The sequence below is a fragment of the Microcaecilia unicolor genome, chromosome 2, assembly GCF_901765095.1.
Source record: "Microcaecilia unicolor chromosome 2, aMicUni1.1, whole genome shotgun sequence".
Lineage (NCBI taxonomy): Eukaryota > Metazoa > Chordata > Amphibia > Gymnophiona > Siphonopidae > Microcaecilia > Microcaecilia unicolor.
This window is the reverse complement of record NC_044032.1, coordinates 376,618,266-376,630,949: the sequence shown is the minus strand read 5'-3', so window position 1 is coordinate 376,630,949 and position 12,684 is coordinate 376,618,266. Positions and strand designations below refer to the sequence as shown.

General features: G+C 43.5%; 1 protein-coding gene across 2 annotated transcripts in view; it reads left to right on the top strand.

The window, feature by feature from the left end:
- The window catches only part of TECRL (trans-2,3-enoyl-CoA reductase like), a 229,729-nt gene extending 221,123 nt beyond the window's left edge, over positions 1 to 8,606 (top strand). For both annotated transcript variants that reach the window (XM_030192476.1, XM_030192475.1), the window contains exon 12: positions 7,521 to 8,606. In XM_030192476.1, coding sequence (XP_030048336.1) covers positions 7,521 to 7,648 — 128 coding nt within the window. In that variant the 3' untranslated portion in view covers positions 7,649 to 8,606. The remainder of the gene's footprint in view (positions 1 to 7,520) is intronic.
- Positions 8,607 to 12,684: the final 4,078 nt, after the last annotated feature.

Sequence of the window (12,684 nt, the reverse complement as noted above, 5' to 3'; positions counted from 1 at the left end):
TTAAAAAGTGTTAGTTTTAAGTCATAACAAATATTACCCAGGAATTCCATATATGTTGTGGGATCTGTTGGTGCAGCATGTGCCAGGTCGAATGCTGCATTCTGGGACTGGATTTTGTTACAATTGCCAGCCGGGAAAAGCTCACAAAGGGGTATATTTTATTGTTTGGCACCCAACTTGTGGAATGCTTTGCCACAAGAGATTTGGGAAGTGCAATCATTGGTTAGATTCAAGAGACTGCTTAAAGCGCTTTTTTTTTTCAGGAGGCCTTTGTGGTCTCATTTCCTTAAGATTAGTCTGGTTGGTAGGGTCATGAGTTAAGATAAGTACTGTTGTCACCACGCCTCTTCCCCAAGGATAGATGAGATGCCAGGGAGCTCTGAATCCCTGGAGAGATGACTCTGCTCCGTATGTCTTTGTGTACTTTCCTTTATTAACTTGAACAAAAGTCCATCAATAAACTCAAATAGCTGACCCCTATTCACTGGTGGTGCCTTTGAAAGCCCTGAGCGTTGACTCTCACAGTTCATATAGGCCTCCACCTAGGGCATTTCTAAACCAAAAGGGATAGCTCAATAATGCCTTTCTTGTTCATGTTCCCCCCTTTTTTCAAAGTCACTAGTAAACTGAAACACGGCTCATCGGCCCAAAGTTCCTTTCCTTCGCCTTCCCCAGAATGTAGTTCAGATTGAGATTGAAGCCCCATATATTTATATACAACAGTCCCACAGCTTTCAGTTCAAACCTTGGCTTCCTCCACTCTCTCCCCCCAGAGCACAGGCCATGCTGAGGTTAAAGTCCAAACACTTATGGGTCAGTCACTCAAAGTCCATTCATCCACCCTTCCCCAGAGTGCAGTTCAAATTGATTAAAGTTCATATATTTATACTCAACAGTTCCACTGCTTTCCGCTCAAAACCTTTGCTTCTTCACATCCTTGAATGTGTAGAGGCTGAAGAGACCCCCTCCCTTTCTTACACCAGCTTTTAAACACCTGGTATCCTCCCGCATGGGTCAGGTTTTGAACATTTTATCTGGTATTCTTTTCCCCTTCAGGAAACAGCACTTGTCATGAGCCTGGAGCTGACTCCAGCACTGCACATTCTAAGGGCCTTTGCCCGGGAGTCTTTCCTCCACCCCTTCACCAAGCTGAGAGAGTAGGGACGCTATAAAACCTTTCAACCTCACCCCTTTTACCTTAGCCAGGTAAGAGACATCCATAGGCTGTAGCCCAGCAGCTTCCTCTCCCTGGGAAATCCCCTGAACTCCAAGGGCTGCCAGTCCATGGGTTCCTCCCGCTGCTCCTCCCCCAGCTGCTTCCAATCCCCTGATTAGCCCTCTTGAACCAGTCATCTCTCTCCCCTCTAGGAGCCTGGGAATCGTAGTCCCTGCTATCTTCCTTGGTAGGGTCTGGTGTTCTATCTCGGGAACGGTGGGAGCTGTAGTCTTCCTAGCTCTCAGAAGAAATGGAAGGTCCATTCCCCTGGTGAAGGGCGAGTAATCTACCTCGGGGAAGCTGGGATTTGTAGTCCTTTAAGGTTTCAGGGTAAAACTTGCCCTTCCTGCGCTTCTTCTTAGAAACTTTTTTGTCTATTTTCCTGGGCTTTTTACAATTGTACTGTTTTTATGACTGTGTGAATGGTTAAAAGGGGTGGATGATTGGTCTTCATTGATTGTGCTTTAAAGAGTTATTGTATATGCTATTATGCTATTATGTTTTTATTCTAATCCGCTTTGGTTGCTGTGGTTGGGAAATAGTATATCAAATAAGAATAAACTGTAAATGAATGGCAGCCTAAATTTATACCAAACAACAACAGAAAGGCTACTACCCTACGAGAAACATATCCGCAAAAAAAAAAAAAGGAAGTAGGGAAGGGACTATGGACGACCAAATAGAAATATAGTCCAGAGGTAGATTGCAAGGCAAATTTATTAGATATCAAAGTACATGCAGACTCTAACCGATATTTAAGTTCAATCCATGAGGTGTAATGGAATTCAATTGAAAAATGAGCATTTGTTCATCTATGTGCTTTGAAATCAGCACCTTAGGCTCCTATGTTTTTACTGAAAATAGGCCACACATTTAGAAACCTAGCTTAGAAGCATAAATTTAGGAGCTCAGCGTTTAATTTTTTGACTATCAAGACCTACATGAGTAGGCAGATAGGGCCTGATATTCAACTGGCGGTTGTCAGTGATTTTAAAGTGCTATTCACCATGGGCTGAAGTTGACCTGGATATTCTATGCCAGACCTAATATGGGCACAGGCACTGAATATCCAGGTCTTGCCTGACTTCCAGAAGTTAACTAGGTGTCAGCTGATATTTATACTGGTTCCCCAATAACTACCCAAAATTAGGAGAGCCCTTTTGTTAGCCTAACTTTATTCAGAGAGTTATCATGTATCTTACTGCTTGCCCTGGGATGGAATGTTGCTACTCTTTGGGATTCCGGAATCTTGTTACTCTTTAGGATTCTGGAATCTTTCTATTCTTTGGGGTTCTACCTGGAATGTTGCTATTAATTGGGTTTCTGCCAGATACTTGTGACCTGGGGGCATACATAGGGGTGGAGCCTGGGCAGGACTCACATTATACATGAAACTTGGAGAATACTACAAGTTACACGTGTATCTCTGGTAGTTAGGTGTTAACATGCCAGTTCCATGGCTGGTGTAAATGCTGAAGCATATATCGTATGCACGTATTTAAGCAGTTATCTTAGTATTCCATAAAGGAAAGCACAGTGATATGAAAAAGCCTCCCCCCTCCTTGATTTTCCCTTATTATTGCATGCTGTGACAAGGCGAGCCCCAGAGACTCCCCAGTGAAGCAGTTGAGCTCAGAACTACGGGTCCAAGAAGTCCTTGCAAGGATGAGTGAGGAGAGTAGTCCTAAAAAGATGGAATGGATCCCCAGTCCCAGCAGGGGGAGCAATGGCTCGAGGCAGGGTGAGCCTGTTACTCCCTTTCCCACTAGAGGGCGAGGGAAGGATGAAGCTCAGTTTCCTTGGCTTTCACCATCAGTATATAATTCCCCCCAGCTGTGAGAAGGGGAGAGCAGATTTCTTGGAGGCTCTCAGTCACCAGGGAAAAGGAGGGACGAAGGAAAAGAGAGATTCCATGGAGTGTGTGGAGGAAAGAAGTAGCCTGCCACTGGAGCTGCCCAAGGGAGAGGAGCCAGCTACCATGGAATGGGAGAATTCAAAGGTTGCCCTGCCCAGCACACGAAGGCAGTGGGGGAGGCCACACCGGGCGTGGTGCTGAGAGGTGGGAGAAACTGCCAACCATGCTCCTGACAGGGTTCTCTCTGTGCTGTGTAAAAAAGCAGGTGATTCGTGGTATTGATTTGATGTGCAAAGACTGTCAATGAAGAGTTTTTCTGAACCACTGTGCCCTATTGGAAGTATGCTGGACTGTTACTGAACCCTTCTGAAGGAGGGGTTTTGGGACCTGGACTGTACTGTTTTCTTTTGAAGATTATCTTATGAGGACTGTACCTTATGTTTTGAGGAATATATTATGATTTTTGGTATGAAATTGCCTTGCTAATAAAATACTTTGGCCCTGAGTCCCAGTATCAACAGTATTCTGTCCTGGAACCCTGGGAGCCCCGCAGGCTTGCGTGCCACCCAAGAGGAGGAAGCAGACCCCCCATTACAATGCATCACACTGAATGGTTTCTGATCTTGAACCAAAATGTAATATTAGACAAAGGGAACCTAAGTAAGCACATAACATAGTTTTTAAATTCATATACTGTATTTAAGGAACAAAGTTATTCAACACCCAAATTTTAATTGATTTTATCTGCAAATATATCCTTAGCCCAAAGAGAGGCACACACATATATATAAGACCATGTATTCCTGAACAAGACTAATCATGTCAAACTGTATCCACAACCAGTTTGATATTACATGTTGCTGTGTCAGCATTTTTTAAACACTGGTCAAGGTGTTTAAATTTATTCCATATCTTCAGTGCTACTATCCCGAGAGGCAGCGGCACTAAAAATACATGAGAAAAAGTAATTGTCCCCTAAAATTAACAGCTGGTTGCACTACCTTTAGCAGCAGTGTAAAATGACATCACTTTCCAAAATGTAGGTCCAACTTCAATAAAAATGGTATGCCAAAATATATCCATTCTAATAATTCTAAAATAAAATAGTGCTAGTGGGTTTTTGAGTACACATTCTTCATAGGAATATATGGTGTCAAAAAGTGGGCTAGGAGCCATGGTTGATTAGTGTAATAGGCCTTCCTGCTTATAATCGAAAGAGAAAAACGCCTATATTGTGACCGAAATCCGGAGATGGGCGTCTTTCTCCCGTGGGCACCCAAATCGGTATAATCGAAATCCGATTTTGGGCGTTTCCAACTGCAATCCGTCACGGAAACGGGTAAAGTTGATGGGGGCGTGTCAGAGGCGTGGTAAAGGCGGAACTGGGGTGTGGTTATCGGCCGAGGAGAGATGGGCGTCTTTAGCTGATAATCGAAAAAAAAGGCGTTTTTACCGCGATTTTGGGTCACTTTTTTTGGACCCTTTTTTTTCATGAACAGGTCCCAAAAAAGTGCCCCAACTGACCAGATGACCACTGGAGGGAATCGGGGATGACCTCCCTGGACTCCCCCAGTGGTCACTAACCCCTCCCACCAAAAAAACCCCACTTTAAAAACTTTTTTTCCAGTCTGTATGCCAGCCTCAAATGCCGTACCCACCTCCATGACAGCAGAATGTGTTCGATCCTGTCACAGCCTTTCCCTGGGTCAGATGTGGCTCTCGGGTGCAGTACAGGGTCACATCAGCATTGCATTGTGGTGGGTGTAGGGTATTGGGCTCTGTGATTTCATTAGCTTGTGTTACAGTCTCACGATGTTGGTAGTTGGTAGGCTCTTCTCCCATGGTGCTTTTCCCCCTGCCTACTGGGTCAGAGTGTGCCCTGTTGTGTTTCCTGTTGCAGTCCATGAGGTAGTGGCCATTTTTGTAAGCCAGTTTTAGATCCCTTTCATGTGTTAGCCACGCTACAGAACTTAGTTCTTACCTTGAATGTGGCTGAAAGAGGGCATTGTACAGCATTCTGCCAGCTCTGACCTACTGCTAATCTCAGTACCAGGGAGACTCGTTGCTAGTGGGGCACAACCTCTGATCTGCAGTTAACTGTGAGTAAACGCGGTTATTCCAATAAAGGACATTTTCGGAGAGATTGGTCTTCAGGTGTCAACTGCTGTGCCAAGGTTATACAGCAGCAACAAGTCCTAGAGGCCTGGAGCACTTTTAGTGGGTACCGCAGTGCACTTCAGGCAGGCGGACCCAGGCCCATCCCCCCTCACCTGTAACACTTGTGCTGGTAAATGGAAGGCCTCCAAAACCCACTGTACCCACATGTAGGTGCCCTCTTCACCCCTAAGAGCTATGGTAATGTTGTACATTTGTGGGTAGTGGGTTTTGGGGGAGGGGTGTTGGGAGCTCAGCACGCGTGGTAAGGGAGCTATACATGTGGGAGCTTTTTCTGAAGTCCACTGCACTGACCTAGGGTGCCCAGTTGGTGTCCTGGCATATCAGGGGGGCCAGTGTACTACGAATCCTGGCCCCTCCCACGACCAAATGGCTCGGATTAGGACGTTTTTGAGCTGGGCGTTTTTAGTTTCCATTATCACTAAAAAAACAAATGCCCAGTTCAAAAACGTCCATTTTTTCGAAAATACGGCTTGGCCCGCCCCTTCACGGACCCATTCTCGGAGATAAACGCCCATGGAGATAGGCGTTTGCGTTCAATTATGCCCCTCCTGATGAACCAAACTAATGGGTTCTTTTAGTAAGCTGTGTCAAAAGTGACCTTAGCACACTCTAATGCGGGTCTTTCCCATTCACAAAGACATTTTTACTACATCTGTAAAAATGTTTTTTTTTAATTTTATGCATTAAAGGCCATATGCTAATGTTGCCAGTATTACTTCAGGATTACTACTGTTTGGTAGACAATAAGGGCTCCTGCCTTATCCATGAGCTAACCAATTAGCACGTGGGAATGTAGATGTGCTAACAGGTTAGCGCAGGAATGCCCCTCTCTACCCCTGACATGCCCCGTCCAAAAAAGTTACGAAAATCTTTTTAGCACACTGTTAGTGTGTAGTCATACCAAAACTACCATGTGATGCTCTAACCCATCTCAAGGTAATCAATTTTTTGTTGCATTAGATATATGTTAGCACTTAACACAAGTTAGTAAAAAGACCCATATCAGGCTTATTTTCGAAAGAGAAGGGCGCCCATCTTCTGACCCAAATCGGGAGATGGGCATCCTTCTCTCAGGGTCGCCCAAATCAGCATAATCGAAAGCAGATTTTGGGCGTCCTCAACTGCTTCCCGTCGCGGGGACGACCAAAGTTCACAGGGGTGTGTTGGCACAGTAGCGCAGGCGGGACTGGGGCGTGATTAGGAGATGGGCGTCCTCAGCCAATAATGGAAAAAAGAAGGGCATCCCTGATGAGCACTTGGCCGACTTTATTTGGTCCATTTTTTCTTGCGACCAAGCCATGAAAAGGTGCCTGAACTGACCAGATAACCACCGGAGGAAATAGGGGATGACCTCCCCTTACTCCCCCAGTGGTCACCAGTCCCCCCACCTTAAAAATTTCATGCCCAGCTCCACGACAGCAGTATGCAGGTCCCTGGAGCAGATTTAGTGGGTGCAGTGCACTTCAGCCAGGCGGACCCAGGCCCACCTCCCAACCCCACCTGTTACACTTGTGGTGGTAAATGTGAGCCCTCCAAAACCCACCCAAAACCCACTGTACCCACATGTAGGTGCCCCCTTCACCCCTTAGGGCTATGGTAGTCGTGTACAGTTGTGGGTAGTGGGTTTTGGGGAGGAGGTTTTGGGGGGGTTCAGCACCCAACGTAAGGGAGCTATGCACCTGGGAGCAATTTTCATTGTTATTTTTTAATTTTTAGGAGAGCCCCCTAGGGTGCCCGGTTGGTGTCCTGGCATGTGAGGGGGACCAGTGCACTTTAAATGCTGGCCCCTCCCATGACCAAATGCCTTGGATTTGGCCGGGTTTGAGATTGCTGGCCTCGGTTTCCATTATGGGCAAAAACTGAGGCCGGCCATCTCAAACCCGGTCATCTTTTTCGAAAATACGGTTGGCCCCGCCCCTTCGCGGCGCCGTCCTTGGAGATGGCCGCCCTTTGAGATGGGCATCTCCGTTCAAAAATGCCCCTCCACGTGAGAACTTATAGGTGCCTACATAGTTAGCACGCGCGCTAATTGTAGGCACGTTAGAAATGCTAATGCGCCTTGGTAAACAGGGCCCCTAGAATCTAGACTGAAGGTACAAGTGATAATTGAATTCCATCAATAGAAAGGCATGGTCTAAGACTGTGAGTTCCTCATTGCTCGCAGATACCATAGGTTTTGATTTGCCTGAGTTAAAATGTAATTTGCAATTTCTTGCTTAAGTAGATGAGAAGCTGAAAGTGTCATTAAAGTATATATATATTTTCTTTCAGTTGGAATATTTACCCTCCTAATGACCATCCAGATGTCACTTTGGGCCAAAAAGAAACACAAACTCTACCTGAAGAAATGCAATACCTATATGCAAAGCAAATCAGCTTTTATTCCATTTATTCTATAAAATCATTGAGTCTATGAAAATGTTACCTTCCATACAGTTGATGTGAAGGGCAATTCTATAAATTGGCACCTAAAGATAGGTACTAATGGTGCAAGTAAGTGATAGAATAATGGTGCATACATGTGTGATTGGTGCCACTAATTGACAATAACATGCATAAGTGCTACATTTTATTCTATAACATAAGTGCCAAAATCTCTTACCCCCAAATTCTATATATGGCGTAAAAAAAAAATCTGTGTTGGACATTGTGTGTGGATTAGAGATCTGTGCCAACCTAATTGGTTAATTGTGTCAATTATTGGTCAAATGGTGCAATTATTAGTGTCAACAAGCACTTAATTGACACCAACTGGGTGCACCTAGCTGATCTCACCTAAAAAGGGAGTAGCCATGAGAGGGGCATAGGTGGGTCGGGGCATTTCTAATAGGAGCAGTTTTACAGAATTAGGCCTATCCACACCTAACTTCAGGAACAAGAGTTACTCCAGTTTTTAGGAGCACCAAAACTTAGGCATTACTCACGTACTAAGATAGTATTCTATAAAGGCAACCTTTATAGAAAATCACTTAGCATGGATCATTTCTGACGCTGATCTTTTAGGTGCCATATATAGAATCCGGCCCTTAGCGTGTAAGTGGGATGAGGGGCGCAAACATAGGCGGATCACGGGTAGGTCTCAGAGATATGCATATAACTTATAGAATACTACTATAAGTTACACACACATCAGGCCATAATTAGGCATCAACAGTTAAAACTGCCATTGACATGCCAGTGTCTACTTATGCTACTCTTCTATAATGGAACCTTGGTGCCAAGATGCCATCATAGAATTGGCTCTAAGCACACAGCACTGGAACACCTAAATCTTGCTGCCAACTTATGGAATTGCCACCAAAGTGTTCAAGTGCTATTGTAACTACATAATTATGAATGTAATATTTCCATTGCAAGAGAAATTAAATGAAAATAAATGTTATTTAATCCAAGAAGACATTTTCTTTTTATAGTGTTATAAACCTAACCGAAGAGCCTTGTTGACTTCTACTGTATTCATTACTGAAACAGGAAGAAATGGTTTATTTTTTGAAGTTTGAATTGATTTTAACTTTAGTGGAGGAGTGGCCTAGTGGTTAGAGCACCGGTCTTGCAATCCAGAACTGGTCGGTTCAAATTCCACTGCTGCTCCTTGTGATCTTGGGCAAGTCACTTAACCCTCCATTGCCTCAGGTACAAACTTAGATTGTGAGCCCTCCTGAATGCAACTCATCTTGAGCTACCCACTGAAAAAGGTGTGAGCAAAATCTAAAATAAATAAAAAATATATCCTTAGACCAAAGAGACACACACAAAGAGGGGCATTTTCAAAAGGGGCGTTCATGACGTCCTTGCAAAACAGCAAAATCCAGGGGCAGGGAAACCCATATTTTCGAAACAAGATGGACCGTGAATGAAGCGGGCTGAGCGTTTACCAAAGTTAAGTAAAAATTCTCTTGAGAAATGTATGACAGCTCGAATAAATTTAAAAATTAAAAATATTTAAAAACTTTTTTTTAAAAAAGGAGGTTTTTAACTGCCGATGATGATGAAGCCCTAGTCCTCACCTTAAAATTGAAATGGTGTTGTGCTTCTAGAGGCGTTTTCCTCCAGTAAAATTATATGTAGGCTTACATGTTTTTGACTGTGTTTCTATATATATATGCATAGTATTAATTTGAAACCAGTTCCCTAATATTATCTTTAGTTTACTTCTATAGAGGCTGGTATGACATATTTTTAAAGATGTTTTTTAAGGGTGGGAGGGGGGGTCAGTGACCACTGGGGGAGTAATGGGAGGTCATCCCCAATTCTCTCCGGTGGCCATCTTGTCATTTCGGGCACCTTTTTGTGCCTAGGTTGTAAGAAAAACAGGTCCGGGTGAAAATGGCCAAGTGTTCGTCAGGGACGTCCTTGTTTATGTCGATTATGGGTCAAGGACGTCCAAGTGTTAGGCACGGCCAAGTCCCGCCTTCGCTATGCCTCCTATACACCCCCTTGAACTTTGGCTGTCCTTGCGACGGAGTGCAGTTGGAGACGTCCTAAATCGGGTTTACATTATACCGATTTGGACGTCCCTGGGAGAAGGACGTTCATCTTCCGATTTATGTCGAAAGATGGACGTCTTTCTCTTTCGAAAATGAGCCCAATAGGCTTTATATTTCTGAACAAGTCTGATCATGTCAAACTGTATCCACAATCAGGTCAATATTAAATGCTAATGTCAGCATTTTTAAAATAATGGCCAAGGTGTTTAAATCTATTCCATATCGTCAGTGCTACTTTCCAGCTAGAGAATGGCACTAAAAATACAGTATATGGAGAATGGTGACTACTCCTAGCTCTGTGGATAGCAGTGATATTCAGGCTATTTATACAACTAATGTATGTTTTTTTTAATTTAAGACAGCCTTTTTGCTGGCCTAAATTTATCTGTATAGCCATAAGGATAGTATTTCAATATTGCCAACTATCTAAAGCAGTGGTTCCCAAACCTGCCCTGAAGAATCCTAAGCCACTCCTTCAATGTCCATAGCTCATCTACAGGCAGTGTATGGCTGTGTGTTGAATGTAGCCCTTACATGCTGGGCATTATGCCTAAAATGGCAATCAATGATGAAACAATGGAATATATGATGCTGTGACAAAAGTTGAGTGTGGTATACAATACACTTCTTTGAGTGAGTTGTAATGTCCGTGCCACAGGACCTGTAGACACTCATGCTTATGAAGTCTTTGGGTAACACATGCAGTTTATAGTCCATGGAAGAAAAGTATACTACATGAAATAACATTGAAATAAACACAAGGAAAAAAGGAAATGTATAATGTCTGTCATATAGCAGTACAGGTGCAATAAAATATCAATAGTGTATGAGTACTGCAAGCAAAGCTATTAACGATACTCCCCTGTCATTTACCCATGACATCCCGTGTACTACTACTACTACTTAACATTTCTAGAGCGCTACTAGGGTTACGCAGCGCTGTACAATTTAACAAAGAAAGACAGTCCCTGCTCAAAGAGCTTACAATCTAATAGACAAGTGAACGGTCGGTCCGATAGGGGCAGTCAAATTGGGGCAGTCTGGATTCACTGAACGGTAAGGGTTAGGTGCCGAACGCAGCATTGAAGAGGTGGGCTTTAAGCAAAGACTTGAAGACGGGCAGGGAGGGGGCTTGGCGTAAGGGTTCAGGAAGGTTGTTCCAAGCATAGGGTGAGGTGAGGCAGAATGAGCGGAGCCTGGAGTTGGCGGTGGTGGAGAAGTGTACCTTCCCCTCCAGTCACATTCTGGTACTGTGCCTTCTCTGTATTGAATTGTATCCTCTTGACTAATGTAAGCCACATTGCACTTGCTTATGTGGGAAAATGTGGGGTAAAAATGCACCAAATAAATAAATACTATCTAAGCATAGGTAAAACAAACTATTCACAGAAAAAGAACCTACAGAGTTTATTTGCACTAATATGATAGTAAACATCATTGGAATATAGTAACTTAACCTAATATTTATTATGATAATGCAAACAAAATGAAAGTGGCACACAAAATAGTAATACTTGGTCTATCTTATAAATTAAATTACACTATACTAGGTGTATATGTACTATAAGTAAAACCATGAAAATGGAGAAACCTTATATTTTATCATATCAAACAACAACAATATACTAGCCAAGCCTAAAACTTAAGATAAATGTATCACTTAGAACGTATAACATTGTCAGTAAAATAACACAAGCATTGTGAAATTATGTATGTGTTGATATAAATGATAAAACAGGTGTTGTTACCAGCAAGCATATACAATATAATATGAAAAAAACTCAGATATGTATACGAAAGTAAATTACCTTTCTACTACCTAATACTGACTACATTTTACTATTGTAATGCTGTTAACAAAATTGTAATTTTGATATTAAACTATACATATTGTACGCCGCCTTGGGTGAATCTCAAAAGGCAGTTAATTAATCCCAATAAATAAATAAAAAATGCAACCTAGGGGCTCATTTTCAAAGCACTTAGACCTACAAAGTCCCATACGTTACTATCCCGCTTATAATCGAAAGAGAAAAACACCTATATTGCGACCGAAATTGGGAGATGGGCGTCTTTCTCCCATGGGCGCCCAAATCGGTATAATCGAAAGCCAATTTTGGGCGTTTCCAACTGCAATCCGTCGCGGAAACGGGTAAAGTTGACGGGGGCGTGTTGGAGGTGTGGTGAAGGCGGAACTGGGGCGTGGTTATCGGCCGAGAAGAGATGGGCGTCTTTAGTTGATAATCGAAAAAAAGGCGTTTTTACCGCGATTTTGAGTCACTTTTTTTTTTACCCTTTTTTTTCATGAACAGGTCCCAAAAAAGTGCTCCAACTGACCAGATGATCACTGGAGGGAATCGGGGATGACCTCCCCGGACTCCCCCAGTGGTCACTAACCCCTCCCACCAAAAAAAACCCACTTTACAAACTTTTTTCCAGCCTCTATGCCAGCCTCAAATGCCGTACCCACCTCCATGACAGCAGAATGTGTTCTATCCTGTGACAGCCTTTCCCTGGTTCTGATGTGGCTCTCGGGTGAGTGTGACACCTTTTCTGTTAAGGGCACTGCAGAATCACATCAGCAATGCATTGTGGTGAGTGTAGGGTATTGGGCTCCGTGATTCCAGTAGCTTGTGGCAAATGCTCACGATGTTGGTAGTTGGTAGGCTCTACTCCCATGGTGCTTTTCCCCCTGCTTACTGGGTCAGAGTGTGCCCTGTTTTGTTTCCGGTAGTCCATGAGGTAGTGGCCATTTTTGTAAGCCAGTTTTAGATCCCTTTCATGTGTTAGCCACGCTACAGAACTTAGTTCTTACCTTGAATGTGGCTGAAAGAGGGCATTGGACAGCATTCTGCCAGCTCTGACCTACTGCTCATCTCAGTACCAGGGAGACTCGTTGCCAGTGGGGCACAACCTCTGATCTGCAGTTAACTGTGAGTAAGCGTGCT